The sequence below is a fragment of the Rousettus aegyptiacus genome, unplaced genomic scaffold (assembly GCF_014176215.1).
Source record: "Rousettus aegyptiacus isolate mRouAeg1 unplaced genomic scaffold, mRouAeg1.p scaffold_m13_p_16, whole genome shotgun sequence".
NCBI classification, from domain to species: domain Eukaryota; kingdom Metazoa; phylum Chordata; class Mammalia; order Chiroptera; family Pteropodidae; genus Rousettus; species Rousettus aegyptiacus.
This window is the reverse complement of record NW_023416291.1, coordinates 44,566,033-44,593,031: the sequence shown is the minus strand read 5'-3', so window position 1 is coordinate 44,593,031 and position 26,999 is coordinate 44,566,033. Positions and strand designations below refer to the sequence as shown.

Sequence of the window (26,999 nt, the reverse complement as noted above, 5' to 3'; positions counted from 1 at the left end):
TCTCTCCTGTATATATGTTCAATATTAACCAGTTCATAAATTTGCACACATACTTTGGTACCAAACTGATTTTCTTTATATTTGAAAGGTTTTAATATCTAATTCCTCAGTCTTAACCACCAGCAATGCCATGTTGTTTGCATTATCCTCTTAATTAGTCTTACTATGATTATAAATAGAATAGGGTATATAACAGCTCTCTAGAAATGACAAGTATGGGGTCATCTTCTGGTTCCTATTTCTTTCTTTATTACAGGATGGCCTAGTGTTCCCAAACTTTAAGTCACTGAATGTCTAAAATATACACCATAGTTTATAAAGAAAATATATGAAAATAGGACCCCTAGCTCTTAAAAACCTAACATTGACTACAATGTACATGTCCCATTATTTTCATGTATATGTATTTTATTTAAGTTAGATGAATATAGAATTATTCAATAATTCCCTCAATCTACACAGGAAAAAGGTGGGAGGTGGGTCTTAACAGTGGATGATTAGACCATGAGAGCTTAAAAACCACTTTTGGGTATCTTCCCAGTGGACACAGAAAAATAAGAATAGAAATCTTTAAAAATCGTGACTTCAGGGTCTTTCACATACCCAGTGGAACTAAGAAATATCTGATGGCACCAATAAGTCTAAGGAATACTCAAGAAAGAAAGGCGACAGTAGGAGAGAGGGAAAGGAGGACAGAGCTGCCTTTTTCAAGAGAGAGGTACTTGCACGGGGAGTGACTGAGAACCGGAGATTATTTCAGGTGCCATGTCTTCTGTCATCTTCCTAAAACATGCTTGAGAAACAACCAAGGAAAATAAGACTGTTTCAAGACGAAGTTACTAATTACGTCAGAGCTGACAGAAAACTCGGAGAGAATGGACTATGACTTTAGAAGTTTACTACAGGGATAATCAGCAACAAAATGAGATTAGAATGGAGCAAAACGTGAACTGGCAGTTAGTAAAGTGACTGTTGATGAAGACGACATGTTTTAGCTGAGCACACTGATAAATCCACTGGGTAATCAACATTTTTAATAGTAAGGTTAAAAAAGAGAGTGAGGAGGGAAAGTCATCAGGAGTGTAAGGACTAGAGCCGCTAAGTGTCCTTGAGGAAGTCTAACGACACGAGTATTGCAAACCATTCATAGGAGAGGCGACAAGAACAAAACTAAGTCTCTGCTATACTGGGAATAGTAGGAAAGAATGGAGCTAGGGGAGAAGCAGAGCATGGTAGAACAGTTAAGACTCGGAAAAGAATGACAAGAAGCAAAAAGAACACATAAGGCTGGGAGAGAACTTAAGTCAAAGAAATGCTTTCTCGAAACGGACAGTAAGTCACTGAAGGACACACTGAGATGACCGATCCAAATTAGATCAGTCTTACTTTTAAATAGAGGAACAATAAGTATATTGTGGACCTCTTTTAAACTTCTCTATCCAACTGCATATACAAGGTATGACTATAAAGTAATGAGACGTACGAAACCACCAACTACAAACACGCCAGACCTTATATATCAGATGAGTGTGGTCCCGTGATCTCATCACACCAGGCGCCATTACAGTAAAATGGGACAGAATTACAGCAATTTATAGTTTGACTGGTGATTTTAATATTCATTTTTATTATTCCAACTTATCTTCAACAACCCTATATGTATGACAGGTATTTTAAGGATAAACTGATGAGGCTCAGGGAAGTCAAGTAGGACTTCTGACTCCTGGCTTAGAATCCTTTTCGGTACAACTTGCTGCCTTACTGTGTATTTAATTCAAAGATGCTGCCATTACTCAAAACATTTTTGGAACTCCTCTTTCGGAATTGCCTCCGGAGACATTTTATAAGCAACACGAGGAAAACCAGTCTCATTACCTTATAATCATACCTTGTTTCTGAACCTAAATGGTATCGTCTAGTTTGATCACTCACCTTATTCATCAGTCTTGACTCCGAATGACTTTTGGCAGTTCCAAAAATCAAATCCACCCTCAAAGGACGAAGATTTCCCATCACTGAGGATAATAGCAAAAGAACGTGCCGCAGACTCTGAAGGCAATGCCAAAAGAGGAGTGTTCCAAAAATGTTCTGAACAATGGCAGCATTGTTGGAATGCATGTATAGCCTCCCACGGAATTACTTTAAAGGGACAATACTCAATTGGGTATATATGTTCTGGCATGTTTGTTTAAAAGTTCTATTATTTTATAGTCATACTTTATACACAACAAAATAGTTACAGAGGCATGAAGTTTTGGTGGACCACTGCCCTGATATGAAACTTATGAACTATGTATCATAAAAGTTAAGAAAGGACTTTTAATAGGATGAAGTCTTAGGAGTAGAATTTCTGCACTGAAAGGCATCTGTATATCTAATTCTCTTTTGTTGTTTGGGAAACTGAAGTTCAAAGAGATTATACGACTTACCTAAAGTCACACTATTAGTTTCTGGCAGGGCTTGGAGTAAAATGAAGAGTTTGACTTTTTGTACAGTATTCATTCTACTTATACTATTCCTCAAGAAGAGCAAAGATGGCTTAATAATTCACACACATTAAAATACTAAATGATGGCATTTTAGTGACGTACTGTTATAAATTCAATTCACCAAAACTCATACTTGATAACTGTTCTAACTTAAACCTGAAATAATTTATTCTTCTTACATACATTAAAAGACACATATATACATATATATTTAAACAACAGCTCACATTTCCTCACAAACCCAAACTTAAACATTGCTGGATTCCTTTACCTTTATTGTTGTAGACATCTAGGTAATTGGGGGCAGAGAAAATTGTAATGAGTGATGGAAAGCCTGTTGTTTGGCTCTTCCTGTACATTCGGTACCTGGAAGAGAAAGGACAGCCTGTCTGTCTTGGTATTAAAGGCGAAAACTCTGCAGTGATATTTGGTACAGCTTTACTATAACTTACCCAGCATCTTGGGCTTCATGGGCTCTGATTATTGATAACAAATTATTATTCTGCAAAAATTCACAAACTGCGGGGTAACTGAAAAAGAACATCAGAAAACATAAATCCAGAATTAAAACAGTTAATTTTTAAGAGGAGGAAGGGGATAAGTCAGGAGAACATGAGTTGATTCTGTTTCAAAATTATAAGTTTTACGTACCACTGAACTTTTTTTACTAGCTTAGCAATCATCATTCTGTTTTTCCACTTCACTAACATACCTCATTCCAGATCAAATATGCAGATAACAGTCAAACCTAGGACAGAAAGAGAGCTCTCCACCTTTCAAATGCTTGTTTTAACCTATAACAATAGTAACACAACACCAAAATGTTCCTTGGTCTCTTGATATAAAAAAAGGAAAATGGTAGTATGTGTGTGCGTGCGTTCGTGCATGCACACACATGTGTGGTAGGTGCCAAAAACTAAACACACAAATTTTTAAATTGTCAAACTGTTAGAAAAATTAAAGAACCTACTTATAGCTTCACAGGTAATATCAACACCAAGATGATATCATACAGGAATCTTTCAGGAGTAAATGCAAATGTTATTATACCCGACCTCATTCTAATGAAAGGTATGATGTCTGCATCTACTCCTGGTACAATTCTTTTAATCCTATGGCCTTTCTGAATGAGAAATACCTGATAAGAAGAACTGGAGAATCTAAAATTATCCTGGAATTAGCCAAGTATTGATTATTTAGTTTATGTTTAAATCTTTGTTTCTTATTGTGCTCATTAAGAAAACTAACTCTTAAAAGAGGTATAAAATTCAAAGATACGAAAGGGAATACAGTGAAACGGCTCTCTCTTTCCCATCGCTATCAATGTTTGTTTCTCGGAGTACCCTTTTAAAGACACTCATTTAATTTCAAGTAATTCTCTCTCACACACACACGCACACACACACACACACACGTACATCCCCCCTACTTTTAAGAGTATTATCTGATGGTACACATAGCTCTTTTTTTCACTTTTTTTCACTTTACATTAGTGATTATTCCACATTAGTATAGAAAGGGTTTCTTTTCCTTTTTCACTTAAAAAAAAAATAGCCTCATTGCATTGTCTGGTACAGTCCATTGCCAGGATGCATCACAATTAATTTAGTCTTCGACTGAACATTTAGGCTGTTTTAAATTTTTTATCATAACGTAGCAATGAATAATTCTGTTACACATATTATGCAATGTACAGTGATTCTCGTTACTCACAGCAACTATGTTCTATAAAGTTGCTGCAAAAACTGAGTGAATGCGGAACCACCACTCCCAGAGGGAACACAGGGTTAGGGTCCTGTGAGCCCCTGGTCACAACATTTTATCAACTGATCAATAAATAACCTTGGTTAATGTGCGTTTCTGAATAAAAACACTTTATTTAATACATATTGTTGATTCGTTAACATGGAATTCGTGGCCAGCAATGCCACAACTCATTCCTGAACGAAGCTTCTGGAACACACATATTTTTCTCTGTAAGGCACACCACAGCCTTCCTGCATGCACGAACACCAGACAGCACTTCGGCAATATGCCCGGAGCCATTTTAAACAGCAAAACTGACCAAAAACTCTGAAAAAAGTTATACTAAAGAGACCGCAGAAACAGTGCCCGCTTACGGTACAGCGCTGAAGCGAGAGGCGGAGCCACTCCCTCGACCGCTGCTGGAAACGCGCGCGGGGCGACTCGGCTTTTTGCCCCTCTGCATGTACGCGTGTCCATGACCACGGAAACGCTGAGGGTTGGTCTGGGGTTACGAATGAATCTTAGCAAGTAGGCAAATCTGCAGGTTAGGATTTGTGAATAATGATGATAAACCACACGGCCACAGGATTATGATTTAGAAGTAGAACTTCTAGCTCCAAGGCCATGGGCAATAACTGAGAGAGTGCCGACTTGACCTCCATAGAAATTGTATCAATTTGTATTGTGCTAACAATACAGCATTATGCTCCTTAAGCAATGTGAAGAGAAGCACAATTTTAATGCTTCCACCATATCAGTCACTGCTAAAAAGTTGGCAGAAAGGAATGAAAAAAGGTTGCTTGAAGAATGTTAAAACTATGGTAAAACTGAGGCTCCTTACTTTTTATATGTGGCTTCCATTTAATGAATGCATTTATCTGAGGCAATTAACGGATTTTTAAGGGACTAAATACATGTATTTATTGTCATAATAAAATATTAAGGTTAAAAAATTTAGACTTGGGACTTCCCTGTGTCTCCCTATTTTTGAGTGACGAAGCACAATGAAAGCTTACGCATGAGGTTTAAGACAACAGCCAACTTCCTGGAAACGTCCTGAGCTCAGGTCACCGTGTCCTGTTCTTTTTATATCTTTGCCCGTATCAGTGGTTCTGAAAGCTGGAGAGCTTTTTTAAAAACAACAGGGTTCCCCACCTCAGACCTGCTGAATCGGAATGTCTGGGGGAAGAGCCAAGAAGTCTTTATTTTTTAGAAAAGTCTGTAATGATGTTTGGGAACAAATAACCTAGATCGCTGAAAATCAGACAACAACACTGAAACAATGCAAGATGTCCTGTTCAGTCGGGCTGGGTCTGCTACACTGATTGGGCATAATACCTAATAAAAATAAAAACAGGAAATGAGAGTTTTCCACCTTCTATTATTCACAAATTTAAACGAAAGTCCCTACACCATGCAAATTCAAGATATAAATACTTAAAAATAATTTGATAAACTATATTGTCATTTCCTTTCCCAACTTACCTGTAAAAATAAGAGCACCCTCGGACCGTGTTGTGGGTATAGTGCTCCAAGGTCTTTTCACTGCCGTAGTCCTCGGAGGGGTCGGACCAAAGCAGGTCACACACCGGCCCAAAGGCTGGAGGTTCTTTAAACCTGTCTAACTAGAAGACAAGCACAAGCCAAAGGAAACAAAAATCATGAAAGCAAAAGTGCTTTTGAAAACTGGTATGGGTCAAAAACAAATAAGCAAACAACCCTGCCACCCACCAGAATGTACTGGGAGAGAAGGCAATAAGCCCCAAAAGGATTTTTCTGAAAGAAAATGAACATTTGACAAATTTAGGTACACAAATACTGTTATGTTTTGGTAATAATTTTTAAATAAATATCCCTGCCACCTAACCATTCTGTAGAAAAAGGACCCCCTTACATCCTAATCTTAAAAGCAGTACATACTCATTTAATTCCAATATGAAATCTACCACTATGGAGAGACTGTTTAGAAAGACTATAAATTCATTCGGTTGCCTAGGGGAGCCAGTGTCGCCAGGAGAGCGGGAAGGGTTCCACAGTGTTTCTGTTCATTCCAATGGAAGTTCTTTTTTTTAAAGCGTGCTAGTCTTATTTTGTAAAGGGCTTTGATCCTGTCCCTTCTATGCAGTGGAGGCATCTCAATGCTAGTTATTAACTTAAGCCTCTAGTCACTGCTGCTTTGGTTAAAAACCAAGAAAAAACAAGTAACTAGAAGAGCTGAGTGCCAAGAAGAGGACTTCTACGAAGTGAAACTGATTAATACACTTGATTTACAACTGTAAAATTGTAAAATTCAAGACTTATGTAAATGAGAAATGTTGGTTATTTAAAAGACAGTAAAGCAGGGGGAAAAGGCAGTGCACACAGATACACCTTTTACCCTGAGGACAGTAATCAGTTTTATAAACAGAAAAATCTCTAGTTTCAGGACCTATAGGACAGAGGTAAGATATACAAAGGTAGAGGAGCAAAGACATAACATAGAACAAAATAAGTAATACAGAACAAAAGACTGGTCTTTTTTCAATCATGAAGATACAGAATCCTAGAATAAATAATCGCCGGCCAGGCAAGTGTGGCAATTAAACTCTATTGTCTAAAATGTCAAAGTCAATGAATTTCAGAGTTGGGATAGTCCTCAGACCGTCCATTCCGACTTCCTCATTTCAGAGAAGAAACTGTGACCACCAGGCTAAGTGATTTGGTTAAGGTTACACAATTAATGGCAAGACAAAGATTAGAACCTTGGTTTCCTTCCTTAAACCTTATTACATAATTTAATGTTTCAGGAATATACTCAAAAATGTTATGTTTCTATAGTTAGTAAAAACACAGATTTCATTAAAAATTATAGAAATGTTAAAATGTTAGCAGGTATTATTTCCCAATAATGAAATCACAAGTGATTTCCATTTTCTTACTTCTGATGATCTGTATTGAAAATTTTTCAGCAATAAAGGCATATTCGTCGACAGCAATAAAAAAAATTATATATATACACACCCATAAGACTAATGAAAGATTACTTACTTTCCTAATATCATCTAAACAAGTAATTTCAGGTGACATCCCTCCATGGACACACAGAAACTGCTGATTTAAGAGGGCAGCAAGAGGAAGACAATCAAAGGTATCCATACAAGCCTCATACACCTGCTCAGAATATTTGATTCGACCTATCAAAAAAAGAAAAACAGTCAAAAGAAGTAAAGCTAAAATTTATCATATAGGAAAACGGATATAGACCAGAGGATTATGAAGCTACTTTGAGGCCATTTATTTCGGGCAAATTTGAAAACACAATCATGTTTGTAAAGATACTTTTGAAAAGTTGTGGCTGAAGAGTAAACAAAACCTCTCTCCTTCTCTAAAGACAGGGATGACCTTGGATTAACTTTCTAGCTCTGTTGCCCTGGAAACCCGATAAGGTAACTGTCAGCTGTGTTATTAGGCAATGCTGCTTATGCATGTTGCTTATAGTAAAAGTTACACAACCATCTGGCAGGAAGCTATAGCTGGGCTTCTCTGAGTGCAGTGACTCGCAAGGTATGTCCCTGTGGGACCCTGGAAGCTATGCCAAGAAGTTTTTACAAGAGGTACTGGTACTTGTAACGCATGCGGCTTCCAAGCCAGGGTGGCTCCCTAACCTGCCCAATGTGGATATTTCTCCTTGCACCTAAACCGTGACTTGGAGATGGGGGAAATGGAGGTGAGCAGCAAACCTGTGAGGACTACTTCACTGCCTGGTGCAGCCCTTCCAGAAATGTCTCCTAAATAGATGGGGGCCAAGAAGGGTGCATGGTAGGTACTCTGAATATTTTGTTGGGTCTAAAAAGACCCCTCAGGAGTGCCGAAGATATATAAATGAAAATTGGAGTTTTTGGTCATCAATAAAATGTCAATAATCTTTTTGCTCATGACTTTTAAGGTCTATAAGCAAATTATATCCTGGATCTATTTTATGTAAAAATGTTCATCTTAATGAAATGTATTTTGATATGGTTGTCATGTTGGGGCTACAGAACAAGGAAATACCCCAGTGGGCAGAGGGTGAGGTCTCCACAGTTACAGAGAAAGAATAGCTCACGAAATAATGGATAGAAAACTGGAAAATGGCTTAGTTTAAAGAGAAAGCAATGGTTTCTTCTTCCTTGGCCTTGGATTTCAAAGAGCCAAGCCGTGCTTGGAGGTGCACATCGGCAGAGAAGGCCGGAAGTCCTATATGCACGCAGCCCTGCAGAACTATGAGCTCCTTCTCCTCTTCCAAGATTCTGTGAAGACGAGACAGAACCTACAGGGCTAGAGAACAAAACTACAGCAAGTGAGTCAGCTTATCTAGTGGCTAATTATTTGTGTTTATTTCCTTCTTGTGATCTCCAAGCTTTTGGAAGACATGTTAAGAATCAGAGCCTGGTTTTGGCAAGGCTTTGGGGAATGAAGTGAAGGGTAATGGGTCCAGATTTGGGCAGAGTGCAGTACATGGGTGGCAGGAATGAGTGGGGACAGAGCCCTCAAGGGAACGTGTAAACCAGTGGGCCACATTTGAGGTTACAGGCTTTCCTTGAATGTGAAGATCCTCTCTATTACCAATTCTGGGTGATCAGGGTTTGAAGGTATTAAGGGGGTCTGTGGGTGTCTTTAGAAACTTTCAGAGCATTCTGTGTTCCTATGACAGCAGTTAAGATCATCAATTTCACAACGTATGCTGACTCTACCTACTATGACAGCCGAGTTAACAAGAGCCATGTTTTATGCATCTTTGTATCTCCTTACAATTATATCCCTATATTCTGCTTTGTATTTGAACACTATAAATTTTGGCTATTTCAAAAGTAGACCTAGCATTGGCCATAAAGTCTGTGGAAGAAAAAAAATCAAACAAAAAAACCTTTCATTTGTGGCTAGTGATTGACTTTTTCTCCTGAAAATCCTTGGAGCCAGAATTTTCTGTTGTCCCTGTCAATAAAGGAATTCTTTTGTAATAGTCCTAAGGTTGCATACAGGCAGGGATTTGAATTACTTATTAATTCACATTCCATAACACCATTTTACACCAATAAGATGCCTCTCAACCTTAAGAACTCCTTAGCCTACTTCCAAAAGGACGCCAAGTCTGAAGAAAGACAGCAAGTAATACAGTGTCTTAACTTATTCTGCAAATTAAAACAAGAAGTGACGATCAAATTAGGCAAAAAGAAGTTCATGTTATATAAACACATGACCATATTAGGTTATAAAATGCTACCATTTTAATTTTCTTCAGGTATATGAATATGTATATAAATACCAACATAAAATGTTATATTTTCTATATAATTCGGTAGAGTAATATTTATTATTATATTATCTCCATTACTGAAATTCGCCAGAGCCTTGCACCATGCCTGTGCCCTCAGCAAGCTACGTCTGCAACACACCATGGGGGTCGAGAAAGCGGAGTCCAGAAAGCTGACCCTCGGCTCCCCGTACTCACTAGCGAGGGTACTTTGAACAAATTACTTCCCTCTCTGTGCCTGGATCGCCTCATCTATAAAATGGGCATAATTATAATACCTACCTATATACATTACAGGGTTGCTGGAAGGATTAAAGGAATTCGTATATGTAAAATGCTTTGAATAATGTCTGGCACACGGCAAGAACTATGTGTTAACCAATAAAATTACCTTATTTAATCTTCACAGAAACTCTGTTAAGTAGGTACAATTTACTAGCTTTATTAAAAAGCTGAGGAAATCGGGCTGACTTGCTCAAAGCTGCAAGCTAGTAAGTGCCAGAACGGGAATTTGAACCTGTTCATGCCCTTAAAGCCATGTAATACTCTTCCCGATCATTATTTTTAAATTAAATATTTAACAGGAGAATCTAAATAGCCAACTACATAATTCCCAAAGGTTAAATTCGTTGACTCAAGCACTTTATTTTCACGATGAATGTTAAGATCTAGCCCATAAAACAATTATTTCCATAATAAAGGAAAAAATGCACGTCAGTTATAGGATTCACTAGTCATAGGATCCATGGATACAAGTTCTAACTAGTATCAGTAATACGACATTAACAAAACAAAATTATCGGCAGTCTTTGAAAGTAATTTTGAGGGGCAGCATTATTTGCAAGAAACCACGACCTGGTCTAGCCACTGATTATATGTTTGTTTTAATTTTATGTGTTTTCGCTATTTAAAACAAAGGTAATACATTTACACGGCTCAAAATCTCTACGCTAACAAGGACACAGTGTCTCCTACGCCCTCTCTGCAGGCGGCCGGTATTACCAGTTCCTTGGTATCTTTACAAAGCTAGTTTATGCATACAAGTGCAGACATGCACATTTGTTCTCTTCTAAGAACATCCTTTTATTTTTTACATAAGTGGCAGCATATATACAGTTTTGTACTTAACATATATTTTGGAGATGATACTACATGTCTGTATGAAGAGCTTTGTAATTACTTTTTTTATATATCTACAGACTATTTAACTTAACTATAAGCTAACCTACCAATCTCTTAATACTATAAGTAATGCTATAATGAACAACAACAAACAATATCTGTTTATTTTTTTTTAAATTGTGACATAACAATACCATTTCATTAGCAAAATTATAAGAGTTTCTGGAACCTATCAGTAAGCTGGTTAATTACACATCACAAAATGGCTCATGGAAACAAGAAATTAATTTACTCTAGAAATTTGGACCCAGGGCTATTAGATAGGGTCATAGAAGTACTAGGTTTCTTGCTTTCCAAGTACACAAAATCAATGTTTTTGCAAAGGTAAGTACATCAAAAATTAACTGGAATACTTTTCTCTGCTACTCAAATTATCTCTGGATTTGAAAGGAATACAAAAAAAAAAAAAAATCTGCAACATAAAGCAATTTAAGATTAATATAAGAAAAGCCTCCATCTGCCCGCTTTAGAAATATTACCAAGATTGCAGCTGCACAATCTGGAAGTGAGCATCACTGAGCAGTAATTATAAGGTGCTGGTTCTAAAAGCCACAGTGGCCCTTTAAGAGAGATCGGCTTATCAGTGAAAACACCCATGCAAAGCAGCACAAATGCTCTTTCCTTATATAGAAATAAAATTTGAAATTGTACTTGAATTTGTGTGCTTGTTCCAAGATTTATTTACATTTCAGATGCAGCATCAGAATGAAACAGATGGAGTATCTCGGTACGTAAGAGTAAAATAAAGAAACCTGGTTTAACTAAATTAAACCATGTGAAAAGCAAATAAAAACCTGAGATAAGAAATTCTGTGCAAAATGAGACACTTAAAATTTGTTTCCCAAACCTATTGTCCCATCTTCTAAAAATAGTGAGAACCAATTATACTAGTCAAAAAAAAAAAAAAACAAAAAACCCTCTAAGAAAACAGTGAAAACAGTGGAAGAATTAGAGAAAATGTTACCGAAGAGAACTGAACCTTAATTCCGAATGCAAACATCCACAGACAGCTTTCTTCATTACCTCCCTATTGCAAAACACTGAGCACTCCAGAGCCTTTGTTAACTTCTTGATATGCATTATTTAATTTTCCCAGATAAAGAAATAGAGGTGTGATGAGAAATACTCTAATATTTGACTTTGAAAAACAATGTGAAATATTTCCAATTTTTAAACTACTTGGTGAAATGGTTCTCAAATGACAAGCAGGAGATATCTCCCAAGCCGCCAGGGCAGGCCTTCTTAACCAGCAGCATGTAGCTGAATTACCTGGGGTGCTCTCAAAAGCCTTTCAAATGCTTGGGCCCCAACTGGGTAATTTTAAAGCTACCAGTTTAAAAAATTTTTTATAATAGCAGTGCATGGTGGTGATGAAAGATAATTCAAGCAGTACTATGGGAGGATATAAATTAAAGGTACAAGTCCTCTTGATGCAACTGCCCACAAGTAATCACTACTACCAATTTCTTCTATACATTATACATTTCTAATTTACAAAAGACATCACACTATACACATTCTGCCAATGGTTCCTATCATCTAGCAACACAGTTGAGCATCACTCCATATCAGTACATCTAGATCCACCTTGATCTTTCAATAGGCATCTAGTATTCCATTTAAAGTATGCTATCACTTATTTAAGCAGTAACTTAACGACATTTAGATTCTCCCTTGCTTGCTATTACAATTAACACTACAATGAACATCCTTATAACATCCATATTTTATTGTCTTTTTACAAGTACATAGTGTGGTAGGCAGAATTCTAAAATGACTTATGCCTTTGTATAATCTGTGCCCCTTCGAGTAGGTGGAACCTGTGACTATGCTGAGATTCCCATGAATACACCTCCTTATGGCAAAAAAGGAGTCTCCTGGGTGGGCCTGACCCAATCAGTGAAACTATGAAATACAGAGTTTTCACCAGCTGGCTAACCACAGAAGAGGAAGGCAGAGAGATGCATTCAGGCAGCCTGGAAGAGACCAGACATCCACGCTGTGACTACCTATGGGGCCGCATGGCAAGTTAGAAGCTGAGGGCAGTCCCTGGCCAACAGCTAGAGGAAAATGGGGACCTTAATCCTAGAGTCACAGGACTGCCAACAACTAGTGAGCTTGGAGAAAGACCCCAAGCTCCAGAAGGGAACTGCGGCCCTGGCAACACCTTGAATTTGGTTCCGTGAGACCCTGAGCAGAGAATTCAGCCACACTGTGTCCGGACTTCTGACCTACAGTAACTGTGAGATAATAAGTGTGCCGTTTTAAGCAGCTAAACTTGTAGTAATTTGTTTTTTGTCTTTTTTGGGTTTTTTTGGGGAGTGGGGGGTGGATTGAGACTGAGAAAAAGTCAGATTTATCGAAAGGACATTTGTATTTATTTATTTATTATACCTATAGCACCTGGTCTTCCTAGGTGATCTCCCATCCATGTACTAACCAGGCCCAACCCTGCTTAGCTTCCGAGATCAGATGGAATTGGGTGTGTTCAGGGTGCATTTTAGAAGGAAATGAGCCACTAAAGAAGGCTGCAGCCCTGTAGAATTTAGGAGATAAAAAGGGAGGGGCGGGCTTCCAGCCGGCATGCTGTAACCAAATTTGTAGTAATTTGTTGTGCAGCATTAAAAAACCAATACAATCTACATGATAAATTCCTAGCTGTCAAACTGCTGGGTCGAAATGCTTACAGATATTCCAAAATTGTTCTTCAAACACTTTATATCAATTTAAACACTCATCAACAGTAGATCTATTTTTTTTTTAACTTCCTGATTATTATCTACTGATTTACAGTGTTTACTACAATAAGTCCCAAGGGCTGGAATGATCTGTATTTTACGCATTTGTGGCTGACTTTTCAAGTGTTCATACTCTAAAATTTCTTGTAATAAGAACAACTTTTCCTTTCAGGCTCTACTAGGAGGAAGGTTGTCTTTACAACTACCGACTTCAATGTAGAAAGCTGTTGGTAATGAGAGTTAACATGAGCATATGGGACACAATCCAATGGTAATACACCTATAAGTAAAAGGATTTTGTCAGGGGATGGATAAAAACTAAGTCGCTAAAAACAAATTGAAATGTATTTCTTTAAAAAAAAAAAAACAGTATTTCTTTCAACTTCGAATATTCTTTTGGGAATAAAGCTTTAAATATCTTATATTCCTCCAAGATAATAATCTGAAGAAAAATCTGAATAGGACAAAAAGTGAAATCCATGATCAAAATGTCGATTATAGAACATTAGAGTATTTTTATGTATTCAGGATCATTTTGGGGGAGGTCGATTTTAGAGCCAGACAGGAGCCAAGAGATTTAGTTTAACTTCCTTGTTTTACAGAGACTATGCTAATATTTCAGAAATCAAAAAGGTATAATTTTGTTTTTTTAATTTCAGTATTTTTCTTTCACTGTATAAACTGGTATGTAATTTTTTGGAGGACTATTTCAAATATGTATCAAAAGTCTCTAAAATGTTCATGTCCTCTGACCTCGTAAATCCCTTCTGAGAGTAAATCCCTTTTAATGATACGAATCATTGATGACCATTCATTCAACAAATTAACTGAAGCTATATTTACTAAACATCTCCTATGAGTTATTAGACACTATTTTGGGAAAAGAGTGAGCAAAATAGGTCCCTGCCATCGTGGAGTTTAAATTCTGATGGGAGAGTAAGACAATAAACAAATATATTAAAAATATATGTTTTATATATAGAATATGTAAATTTTAGGTGTTGATAGATACTATGAAATAAAAAGCAGAGTGTGAGAGTTAAATGATGAGACTTTAATTTAGAAAAAGCAACCAGGGAAGAGACTGTCTGAAGAAATAACGTGAATGCAGTAAGGATATAAGTCTTATAAGCAGATATCGGGGGAAATGAGAAATAACGAGTACAAATGCTCCGGGGCAAGTTCTCCCGAACACCCCAATACAGTTATCATCACACCGGATGCCAGTTAAGAGCCAACCGTAAGTACCTGGATCTGGTCAAAGAAATCTGTGAGATCTAAAAATAATTTATCAGCTAGTAATGTTTTGACTTTCAAAAAATTCTACCTCTAATAATAAACTTTTTTACTATTATAGTTGGAAAAAATCTCAATGTCCTATTGTTGTTACTAAACTGGCTACACACATGATAGTACAGTCATAAAGTGGAATACTTTAAAAACATTAAAATAACATTTTAAAATCACATTAAAAATATTTAATATGGAAAAATGCTTTTACATAAGGTGAAAAGAGCAATTTATTAAACAGTACATATAATATGAGCCCGATTTTATTAAAAAATATATACTTATATATATATATTTATTTATAATATATACAGAAAAGAAGAGAAGACTATGTCCAAAATATTGAGATAATAGTGATTATCTTTAACTGGTATGATTGTGAACAATTTTGATCTTTTTTGGACTTTTCTGTTTTCCAAATATCCTAAATGTATTACTTTCTAAACATAGGGGGGAAACTCCAAAGTTATTTTCAAAATAAATGTGCTAAAAGGTGGAATCTCAGTTCTTGGCAGGGGGTAAAAAAAAAAAAAAAAAACAGGAAGCATCTGAGGCCCATTAGTTTCTTTTTCCTTTATGTTTGATTCAGTGGTTGTACTTACATTCCTGTTTGAAGGTGAAATATTCTGTAAGATGCCTGCATTCATGATTTCCCCGAAGCAGAAACAACGTTTTGGGATGGTTTATCTTTAAACTCCATAAATACAGTACACACTACAAGACAAATACAAGCATAAAATGTTTATTTATGACTATGATAACACATCAATAATTCATATAAATTCAAATGATTTGTTGTAATGGTATATCTAACTACGATTCCCAAGTTGAAACATGAAACCTTCAGCCTTTGAATGTGATATGCTATTGCCCTAGAATCTGACAGAGCGTAGTGTAGCCTTCATAGAAACCTCTCCTTAATTTCTGTCCCCATGTTCTATCTAAATGTCTAGAACTCTGTGATAAAGCCACCCACACATATATTGCTCTAAAATCTCTTTCATTTAATATAAAAACACTAAAGACAGTTCCACTAAAATCAGTAACAGGGCAAAGATGTCCACTATCTCTGCTACTGTATTCAACACTACTAGAGTATTAGCCAATGGAGTTAGACAAAAGAAATCAATGAGAAGTGGAAGAATGGATAAAGAAAAAAAAATTAAACTGTCCTCTATTTGCAGATGATATAATATGATAGCATACCTGAAAAACTCCAGAAAAATTAATGATCAAATTTAAATAATAAAAAAATTCAGTAACGTGACAGGATATAAAATTAACATACAAAATCAAGTCTTCATGCACAGACAATAAACGGGACATGGCGGTAGAGAAAACTCCATTCACGAGAGCAGTAAAGATTTAAAACAGGAGTAAATTTAACAAGAAAAGTGCACATCTCATACCAGGAAAAATTCAGAACACACCTGGAAGACACAGAGTAGATATGAACAAATAGAAAGACATTCTCTATTCTTGGCTAGGACGATGCAACATTAAAAGATTACATTTCTTCCTAATTTAATTTATAAAATCATTGCGATGCCAATAAAAATACCAAAAAGTTATTCTATGGCATTAGACAAGCTGATACTAAAATTTACACGAAAAAATAAACATGCAAGAACAGTCAGGAAACAGCCAGAAAAACAGTGAAAAGGAGGAATTATGAACAGGGACCAGCCCTACCAGATGTTAAAACATACTATAAAGTTTCTATGATTAAAGTAGTGGCACTAACACATATATAGGTAAATATACCAATGGACTAAATAGTCCGGAAATTAATCCAAGTACATATAAAAATTTGGTATATAATAAAGGTGGCATCCTAAATCACTAGGATAATGATGTACTTCTTTAAAAATGTCTCTGGGACACTGGTGCTATTTCAAAAAAAAATTAGATCCATATCTCACATAATACATAATAGATGACAAATGGATATGGGCTCTAAATATATCAAAATGAACCGTACATGTTCTAGGTGAGTTCTTTAGCCTTAGTGCGGCGAAAAACTTTGTAACTAATCACTAAAAATCTGAAGGCAAATAAAGAAAAGAGGGTAAATCTGACTATATTTAAAAAATTGGATTTGGCAAAAACTGACATATTCACTTAACTTTTGATAACTTCTAGGAGCCCTACACTGAACATACACTTTAGACAATAAGAAAATACACAAGCTCGCAGAATTGTTTGTAAGAGCAAAATACTGGAAACAACCTAAATGACCATACACAAGAGAGAGGCTGGGCAGATTATGAGATACTCACACAATGAAGTATATGACGCTATGGAAAGAAAGAGTGGAAAAGAACTCTTTTAACTGATTTGGAGTGATTTCCAGGATATGTTGGGTGAAAAAAGCAAAGTACAAAAGAGTATCTACAGTATTTTACCAACGATGAATCTGCTCAGGTGTACCTAAGAAATACCTGAAACATAAACTAAAGAGACTGGTTACTGACGGGGAGACTGGTTACTGACAGGGGCGTAAGGAGGGGTGGGAAGGAGGGGGAGCTGGGGCCAGGTGAGGAGCAATGAGGAAGACTGACAGTTCCCAAAGCCAGGCGTACCCTTCTGTAAAGCTTTGACATCGAGAACCACAGTAAGGTTTTACGTGTGCGCCCCCTCCCCCCCAAAAGTAACTGAATCAAACAGGATGTGAAAGAAACCCAAAATGAAATATAAACAATAACAAATGAACCTAACTGTATTATTATAAATAGATAACAAAGCAACAAAGGAGGAGATGGGGGGAAAAAGAACCCAAGTAACTTTGGAAAACAGCATTTTGACTGCATACTACAAGGCTAAAGACATGAAGAAATGTACACAAATACTGTAACTAGAGTTAGTAAATCTGGTTTTCACAGTATAGCTGGCTGTTATGTACTTATTATACTAGGATTAAACAGACAAGTGCATATATTGTACATAATGAGAGCCAGAAAAGGGGGAATGATGGATTGGAATCTGAGGTACATATGAACTCATGCTTTTTAAGATATACACAGATAGAAAAAGAAAATAAATAAAAATGTGAATGTATAGGTTAGTGTACATATATTTATTACCTAGCTCTTTCTGCTGAGGGCCTAGGACCTCAAAAGCACTACGAATATTAATCTGGGGATTATAAATACATTTTAGCAAGGAGGCATATAGGCAAATACAAAATTCATGAATGATGAAGATCGATAATATATGCTAATCATGAAATATACATATCTAACATACAGCCTCAAAACACAAGCAACAATTGACAGGACTAGAACGTCTCCTGCATGTGGGGCCCCTGACTCTCTCATGCGTGCAGGGTTCCCATACATTGTATGTATTAAGTTTGGTTGTTATCTCTTGCTAACCTCTCTCGTGTCTGATTACCAGCGAGAACCTCAAGGATAGAGGAAAGTTTGTTCCTCCCCCACAGCACAAAGGCACATCTCAGGGTAACTCATTCTGAACTACACAGAAGTGTATATTTATGATACACCCAACCACTTAGGTGCAATTGTTTTGTTTTGTTTTGTTTTTTTTAATTAAATTTCTGAGTCAGTTTAAAGGCTCTTAAAAACCCATATTGAAATACGTTTGTCATACGTTTTAAGCCAAGATTGGGAAAAATTCTTCAGAGCTGGCTCTTCATAACTGTTTGCCAAGTTGAAAAACATCCCCTAAAGAATAAAACTTTACTGATATTACTAAAGATAAAAAAATTTCCAGCAAATTCTGAAGGTACTTCCAGGAGAAGAGTTACAAAAATGGAGAAAATACCACGAAATTGAAGAAAAGCACTTTTAAAAAAACAACACAATCGTAAGTTGAATCTAGCATTCTGCAATTATGTAAAATAAAAACAAACCCCCCAAAAATTTTTGACAGGACTATGGTGAGAAATAGATATAGAAACAATTGTAGTTGGAGATTTTGACAGAAACCCAAAAGCAACTCAGTTTAAGGAGACAAAAATAGTCAAAGTTACAGAGAACAATTCAAGCAGAGGATGCATTCTTTTCAAGTACATATGAGAGAGTAACAAAAATCGACAAGGCACTGCATCATGAAGGGAGTCTCCGTAAATGCCAAAGAGGGGATATTACCGGAGATGATGCTCTCTGATCAAATCACATGAATTAGAATTGGTAACAAAATACTAACTCCAAAAAAATCTCACATGACTGGAAGGAAAAAACATAACACACTTCATTGTCCTAGGGATACAGAGAATAAAACGCTGAATGATAATAAAAACGATATATCTTAAAATCTGTGGGATTCAGATAAAGCAACACTTAAAGAGAAATATACAGTGATAAGCACATTTATTTCTTTAAAATAGATTATGTAAATATGCTTGTATACGCTTACCCTACCTCAGAAAAAACGTACAAGAAACTCTTAACACTGATTATAAGAGTGAAATGACTAACCTGTGAGGCGATGTTCAATTTCATTAGGAATTAGAAAAATATTAACTGAAACAACAAGAAGTTACTACTATATACCCGTCATTTTGGTAAATATTAGAAAATGAAGATGAAACCAAATTCTGGAGAAAGGGATCTTAGGAAATCGGAACTCTTAGGTAAGACTATAGACTGGCACAGCTGGCTATCCCGAAGAGTGATCTGGCAAAAGTCATTTCAAATATAAAGGAATAAACCCTTTTCCCACTCTTGTTCATAAACCATAGAGAAATTAAGACATGAGACCATAAGCTGATTTATATCATAAGCAATGTGCATTATAGAAAGAAATTGGAGGCAACTGTTTTTGAACAAGCTCTCAAAGTATTTATGATGCACGTTAAAGTTTGAGAACCACTGAACAACACTATAACATTTATGTAAAATTGAAATACTTTATCCATAAAGATTTTATGTTAAAATATTAATGTATAATATGTATTCTGAGGCATGTACCAAATATAATAGAATCATGTCTAGTGGGGAGAGAGAACAAACGAGGAAAATAGAGGTCACAGATAAGAAAAAAAAAGATAGAAGGACTTTGCAAACATGGGTAATAAATGTGCCATGACCCCAGGAGCTTGATTAATTCAACTGAGATTTTATCACCTAGCAAAACAGAAAGACCTCAAAATTCTGAATGCAAATGCTTCTCCATACGCCTAATCTAAGTCACCAATATCTCTGGCCCATTCTTACTGCATTACATTCCTACTGGTCTCCCTGTACCCACTCAAGGGCTCCTACAGTCAATGCACATGACAAACCAGGCAGAGTAACTGTTGTAAAACAGAAATGTGAACGTGTCACCTTGCTGCTAAAAAAAAAAAATTCCAGTGGCTTCCCATCATATTCAGACCAAAACCCAAACTCCTTACTATGGTTTGCAAGGCCTGACATGACCTAAACCCCGCCCAGCTCTCTGATCCGTCAGGGCACGGTCCCCTTACTCATTACTGTCCTGCCACACTAGCCTTGTTACTATTGGTGAACTGCCTTCGTCTTGGCTCCTGCCTCAGAGCTTGTACACCTGTGTCCTCTGCCTAGAATGTACCCCGCAACCTCCTCTCCCCTGCATGGCTCGTCCTCTCAGGTCATATGAGTTCCTGTCCAAATGTTGCCTCCTCCTCCTTCCCTGACCTCCATCGAAATTAGCGGTTCCTGTTCCCCTTTAGCACTTTACCCTGATTTGATTTTCACAGACATGAAACAAATATATACTGCTGTTCTTCTCATTAAAAAACACAATAAAGAACTTGGCTTTGCTTGTTCATCCCCATATTCCCAGAATTTAACAATGGTTCTCAACATAGGTACTACTAACCACTAGAAAAGCATAATTTTTGTTGTTTAGTAGTCTCTTTCATAGTGCAGGGTGTTTTGTATACCGGGACCCTGCTCATTAAATACCAGTGGAAACTCTCAAGTATTGTGACCAAATATTCATTCATATGTCATTGTACATAATTATAGGTGCATCTGCAGTATAATTTCTCAAAAATGGAATTGTTAGGTCAAAAATATTTATATATTTTATTTGAGACAGGCATTATAAAATATAAAACTTAAATACATAGACACATACAAATACACCAACATGACTTTTTTCTTTTTTTTTTTTTTTTGGTTGACTTTTGTCTTTAATATAACTTTTACAAAGTGTTCCAAGGAAAAAAGTACATTAAATCCATATATAAACTTAGCACTACCTCTTTTCTATACTTACCTTTCCCAACCAAGAACATTATATATCTTTTGATTTTATTTAGGTCTTTACTTCTGCCTCTTGAAAAAAACCAACTCATGTTTTTGAAGTAATGAGCTATATAAAAGCACAAACCATACCCACACTACAATGTAATTTGGTTGATATACCTGTCAGTTTCTAATCTCAAGTATTATTTCCTTATATTATACATCAGGATGCAACTGTGTAATTACCTTGTAAAATTCCATGACAAGGTCATGATTATCAGAAGATCTATCCAGACACTCAATTACTTCTTTATTTCTATGTGAAGAGAATTTTTACTCCACTTCAAGAATCATTTCTGTATGTCAACAATTGTTCGACGGCTGGTCATCTAATAACATTTACATCACCTGGAAATATGATATCATTTCCTCTTTGGTAGCTTCTGTGCATTTAGCACAAGATATCCTATGCTGAAAATGTTCCTTTTAATCTTTTCTCTTACTTAAAAATCAATTAGAGGAAACTAAAATTTAGCTTCCTCTACCACAGAGGAAGTACTTTCTAATAGGTACAAATGAAGAAGAAAACATCAAAAGGCTTAGAAAAAGTGAAACTTCACTATTCTGTTTTATCAGTGACATTTGGATCAGTCCCTGGTGTACTAATCAAAGCCCCCAATGCTTCAGGAAAGATCAATGCTTGCTCTGGGCATGAAAAAAGATTATCATGCCTTGACTCTCTCATATAAGCTCAAGGAAAGATTACTAGTAGGGAAAGAGAAAACAGTGAAATAAAGTTCTGTGAAAACGATTTGGCAATAAGTATCAAAAGTTTTAAACATGCTCGCATTCTTTCAAATAATTCACTTATAAGATCCAATTTAAGGGAAAATCAGAAATGTTATCAAAGATATATTTAAAATGATGTTAACTGCAGCAATAGAGAGAACGGAAATCATTGTAACACGGCCTTATACCACTTACAGTACAATTAATATAATTCCAATTAACTGTTTGCTAAATATCTCACAAAACAAGAAGCGTGGAGTGAAGATGTCCAGGTTTAGTGTACCCATTCAACATGGTCACCAGGAGACCACACCCTCTCTACCTCTTGATTTGCGGATTCTTAGCAGGTCTGCTTTTCATCCTTAGTTAGAGCACCTCCCCACAATCACAGAATGGCTGCTATAGTACACACACCCACATTTGAAATGACATAGTGGAAAGGGGGTCCAAAAGCTTTACCTTGCAAGAGTCACACACACACACACACACACCACAACAATCACCACCACCACCAAAAAACAGGCAAACAAAAAACACCCAGTGGAGTTTCCTTTATATACTACTGGGCCAAACAAGGCCCCATGTTTACCCCTAGACCAACCCTCTGGTGACAGGGAATGGATTGCCGTAACTAACTCAGACCACTGGGGCTGGGATAAGGGTCGTCCCTCCCTGAAATCAAAAGGTTCTCCTCACCCTCCACCCCCCTCCCATTTATTTCAACAAAATAGGGATTTTGACAGTAAGGAAGGAGAAAAAAGGCAGGCAATGTAGAAGCTGCTACAAACCTAATTATTCAACAATAGAGGAATGGTAAAACAAATTATAGGATTTATGCAATCAATAACATTTTGGAGAAATTTTAATGACAGAGAAAAATGCTTTCGACATGAAGTTGAGTAGGGAAAAAAGACTGCAAAAAAGAATGTATAAATTGATCTCCATTTTCTTTAAAAAATATATATACTAATGTAAAAGATGAAAAAAGATTGCAAAGAAATGTAATATTAATGGTCATCATCTCTGATTTACAAAAGTTTTTGCTTTCTTAGATTCTGCATTTCCTAATTCTTCTACAAAAAATAAAAGAGAACTATTTATATCAAAAGTTTGTACCAGGGGTTCCATTAACCTTATTTTCATTCGACAAAAACATCACTCTGCTGCTTATCAAAGACACTGATAAGCATTATTGTTCAATATATACTTTTATCACTGTAGCCTACAGAAGTTTATAATCTTAGTGGTTTTAAGTAACTTCCAACTAACACTAGACATGTCTTACAGTTCGGGTTCAAAACTACTATAAAATAGCACTGTCCCTTCAAAGTTTTGATTCATTTATCTCTTGAGGTATTCCAGAAAAATGCTTTAAGTTAGCCAAACATAAATAACAGGATAAAACCAAATATAAACTATGATTTACTAAGATTCATTCATTCAACAATATTAATAAGGTGCCAATTATGTGTCAGGCACTGTGCTAGGTCCTAATATAAAGAATACTGCTGATAATAAAGAAATACTTTCACATTATACTCAATGAAACATCTATTCATAAGTATATTTTTTTCTTTTAGAATGCATCTTATTTTATCCTCAGAGCCTGTCATAAAGTTGACACTCAAGAAACATTCACTGATGAGTGAGGAACAAAATACATAAATATTCTAAATATACTATATGTGTATAAAATCATTGTGGATGTTTTGTGTGTGCTTTTTGAATATGCTGATGCACTGAAACATCTTAAAGTATGTGAATTAACAGTCAGAAGATGATTTGGCACAGTATTTATCTTTTTAAAAAGTTATTTCATTAAATGACTAATTAAAACTTCACTAACTTCTGTGTCCTTTTCAGCCTCTAAAACCTCCTCATACTAGCAACAACACACAAAGAAGTAAACATTAGTGTCTTTCAAACATCCCTACTTTTGATTTACTGTCTATGGAAACATGATGTGAATAGAAATAGGGAAGCTTCTCAATGCAACTATGATCTCCACCCATGCCAGGCACCTATTGAGAAACTACGAATTTACTGAGCAGTAGGGAAAATGTGCTTATTTTCAAAGTTTCTATCATTAACCTTTGTCCACGCAGATGGTGCTAAATGAATTTGAGGCACTGGCAGATGACATTTTGACTTTTCTGACTCGTGAATTTTGACTGCCTAACTAGAGAGTAAGATCTATTTCTCTTGTCATTTATTTTTCTAGCAGTTTTAGGACAACTGCTGCTTCTTTTGTTGAGTGCCAAGTGGAGAGCTGACTTATATCTAGCACCGATGCTGCATGAACAATAAACCTTTAACCAGCAGAAATACACTTAGCACACTGAGATTCTCCCACTCTGAGGGAGCGGCAAAACCATAAGGCTATAAGAACAGCAAGCAGACTCAGTTTCCTCATCTTGTGCTTATTTTGGGCACATTATAAATTCAATTACTCACACTATTTCAAAGTTACTTCTCTTTTATTTGCCAGCTAAATCGGTGGGCATTAAATATGAATATGCTATGGTCTACTGGACTCAAGCCCTTGTACTACGTTCTTAAGTAGTTTTATCTTTTCTACATAGAAGCTTATACTTTGTTTTAATCTTGAACATTTTCTTATCATCGTTCCATTTAAAAAATATATAAAAGTAAATTGTGAGGTTTCATTAACTTCATTAATTAATCACTTTTCCTTCAATGAACATTTATTAAGTGCTTACTACATGCAATAGCAACAGAAGTTATTCGTACAGTAAGCTAAGTGCCTGCTTTTTAGCACTGGCAGTTAATCTAAGAGTTAACTGTAGTCCAGCAGCTTATGGTCTTATAATTAAGGTCAGCTAATCTAAGCCCCACTTAAGGTGAACAGTAATTTATGTCATTTATATACAGCCTGTACACTATCTTCAAAGAGGGAAGGTTAGTAAACATTTAACTTATTTGCAAAGCTGGGTTAATATAGCCTTCTATATGTCAGACTTTCCACTGGCTAAAAAAAGATTTTAGATATTAATTAAAACATTTCTCTATCACTTTAATTATTGAAAGTAACAAAGTTGATAAATTCTGCTGGTGTTCTCATTTTAATTTCTTCTACTAAAAAATGGAAAGCAATTAAAAAAAAAAAAAAGACAGTAATGATAAGTTCCAACATATCCAGTTTAATTTTTACCTCTATACTGAAATAGCCTCTGTCCACATAGTCACCCAGAAAGAGGTAGCGTGTGTTACTAGGTGATCCTCCAACTTCAAACAACTTCATCAGGTCAAAGAACTGTCCATGAATGTCACCACACACTAGGAAAAAAAAAAGACAGGGTAAGGTGGAAAATTATGTCTTAGAAGAGAAAGGGCATTACACCAATAGGGATCACAAGTTTAAATCACTTTCACTTTCACTGCTCTATCACTATAGTCAGTCTCTCAATACTGAACAGTCCTCCTGGAAATAAGAGACAATTGTAAATTGTAAACAAAACAGTGAACAACACACACACTAAACATCCTAAAACTGTCTCATAACTCCTAGAAAAATTATCCTACATTTTAGTTGGTTATCTGTGATCATTGCTCAGATGAGCTCAGATCTAAGTGCCGCCGCGCAAATGCTTCTCATACCCGTGATTGGAGCATCGACTTCTATCATAGTCTTCTCTTGTCTCAGGATGGCAGCCCCATCGTTAATTATCTTTAAGGCTACTTCCTCTTCCAGTCGCCCTTCTTTCACCAAATGGTTTTTTAAAACGTCAATTTTAGGTTTCCCATTCTCAAACACTTCCTTCAAAGTAAGCCGTTGGGTTGGAGGAAAGGGGACAGCTAGAAAGAGAAAAAAAAATTTTTTTAAATACTTAAATGTATAGAGAATGACTGTGAACACATTCCTTTAATGTAACAAATTAAACCTAATATATTACCATGATTCTATAGCTATACCACCAGAACTATGTGGGAAAAAAATCCAAGATACTGCATATCATAAATGATCAATTCTAATCTTTAAAAAGGCCACAGTTAAAGTCAGTCATTTAAAAGGTGGATGTGTATGTATATATGTAAATTATGTTTTACATATAAACATTAAAGATTTGATGTTGATTTTGTACATAAGCTAAAAGTGAGACAAGGGACTAGATGATACAAATATCTTTCATTTATGGAAAAGATGTTAAAAATGAAACTGGTCAAAGATAATGAAGGAAAAGAAACCATGACACTAAACAGGCATTTATTTCTTCCAAAGAACTGACTTAATGAAACCATGTGTTTCAGAAGTTTGTCATTTCATGGTCAGAGGAATCACAGTTATATACTTTATTCTTAAAAGGTAGTTACTTAAAATATTACTGATAACTAAAACACCACTACAAGGATGGGACTCTTCCTGAGAATTACTTGCTATATAGTAACAGAACATAAGCTTGAGAAGAACAGATATGGGAGATCTAGTTGTGTTTTCCAATCTAGAAGGTTAACTACTCCAGCTTAGGCTGGATATGAAGTTTATATAGTCTCCTGGTGAATTAGCAATTTTAACAATAAAATATTTCTGACACTTTAAAATTTGCTACCATTTCCTCATTTACCTATGCTATAATGCAGTCTACTTTAGATCTCCTGTCTGGTAGCCACAAGTCTATAAATCTAAAAGGAGGGGTTCATTTTAATTTGCGATTTATGTCCAGTGGTTCCACTTCTAGCTTTCTGGAAGTGTTGTTAAGAACCAAGTCAAAATCTATAGGCACTTTAAAATTTTAGACTTGACTTAGCCACACCACTCATTATTGACAAGGAAAGAAAGTCCTGTGGTAAGCTTTGTCATGCTCTTCACTACCACTGGACTCATTCTGACTATTCTAAGCTCATTGAAAAAATGATAGCAGCTATTCGACCAGCAAATGTTACCTTGAAATTGGGAACCACCTATGGCTCGGTTTACCCAGACAGTCCTAGATTTCAACTGCTCTCCTAGCATAATTGTTAATAGTGTCCCCTTTCGCTCTCAAAAGTATCCCGATTTGAAAAATAAATGAGTCTTTGGAGGGACTATCAATATACTATTTTAACAGGACAATCTATAAATTCAAACAAAATAAGATGTTATGGTGAATTATTTAATCACCTGGTGAATCTCCAAGACAGGGTGAAAGGTTAATTCAGAACAGGTTTCCTTAAATTTTTACCAAAACGTAATGGTGCTACAATTGTGTTTAACAATAACAGAAAATCTTTTATAGTTTAGGGATTCTTAATGAAATATTTTCAGATGAAATTATATGCTTAGTATAATTATATTATCTAAGACAATGGCGGGACAGGGACT

General features: G+C 35.9%; 1 protein-coding gene across 3 annotated transcripts in view; it reads right to left on the bottom strand.

Annotated features, from left to right (window-relative positions):
* The window catches only part of PPP3CC (protein phosphatase 3 catalytic subunit gamma), a 74,130-nt gene that overhangs the window by 21,030 nt on the left and 26,101 nt on the right, over positions 1-26,999 (bottom strand). For all 3 annotated transcript variants that reach the window (XM_016141582.2, XM_016141581.2, XM_016141580.2), the window contains exons 2-8: positions 25,298-25,495; positions 24,852-24,976; positions 15,320-15,431; positions 7,263-7,408; positions 5,721-5,860; positions 2,942-3,019; positions 2,761-2,855 (exon numbers count right to left, since the gene is read on the bottom strand). In XM_016141582.2, the coding sequence (XP_015997068.1) occupies positions 2,761-2,855; positions 2,942-3,019; positions 5,721-5,860; positions 7,263-7,408; positions 15,320-15,431; positions 24,852-24,976; positions 25,298-25,325 (724 nt within the window). In that variant the 5' untranslated portion in view covers positions 25,326-25,495. The remainder of the gene's footprint in view (positions 1-2,760; positions 2,856-2,941; positions 3,020-5,720; positions 5,861-7,262; positions 7,409-15,319; positions 15,432-24,851; positions 24,977-25,297; positions 25,496-26,999) is intronic.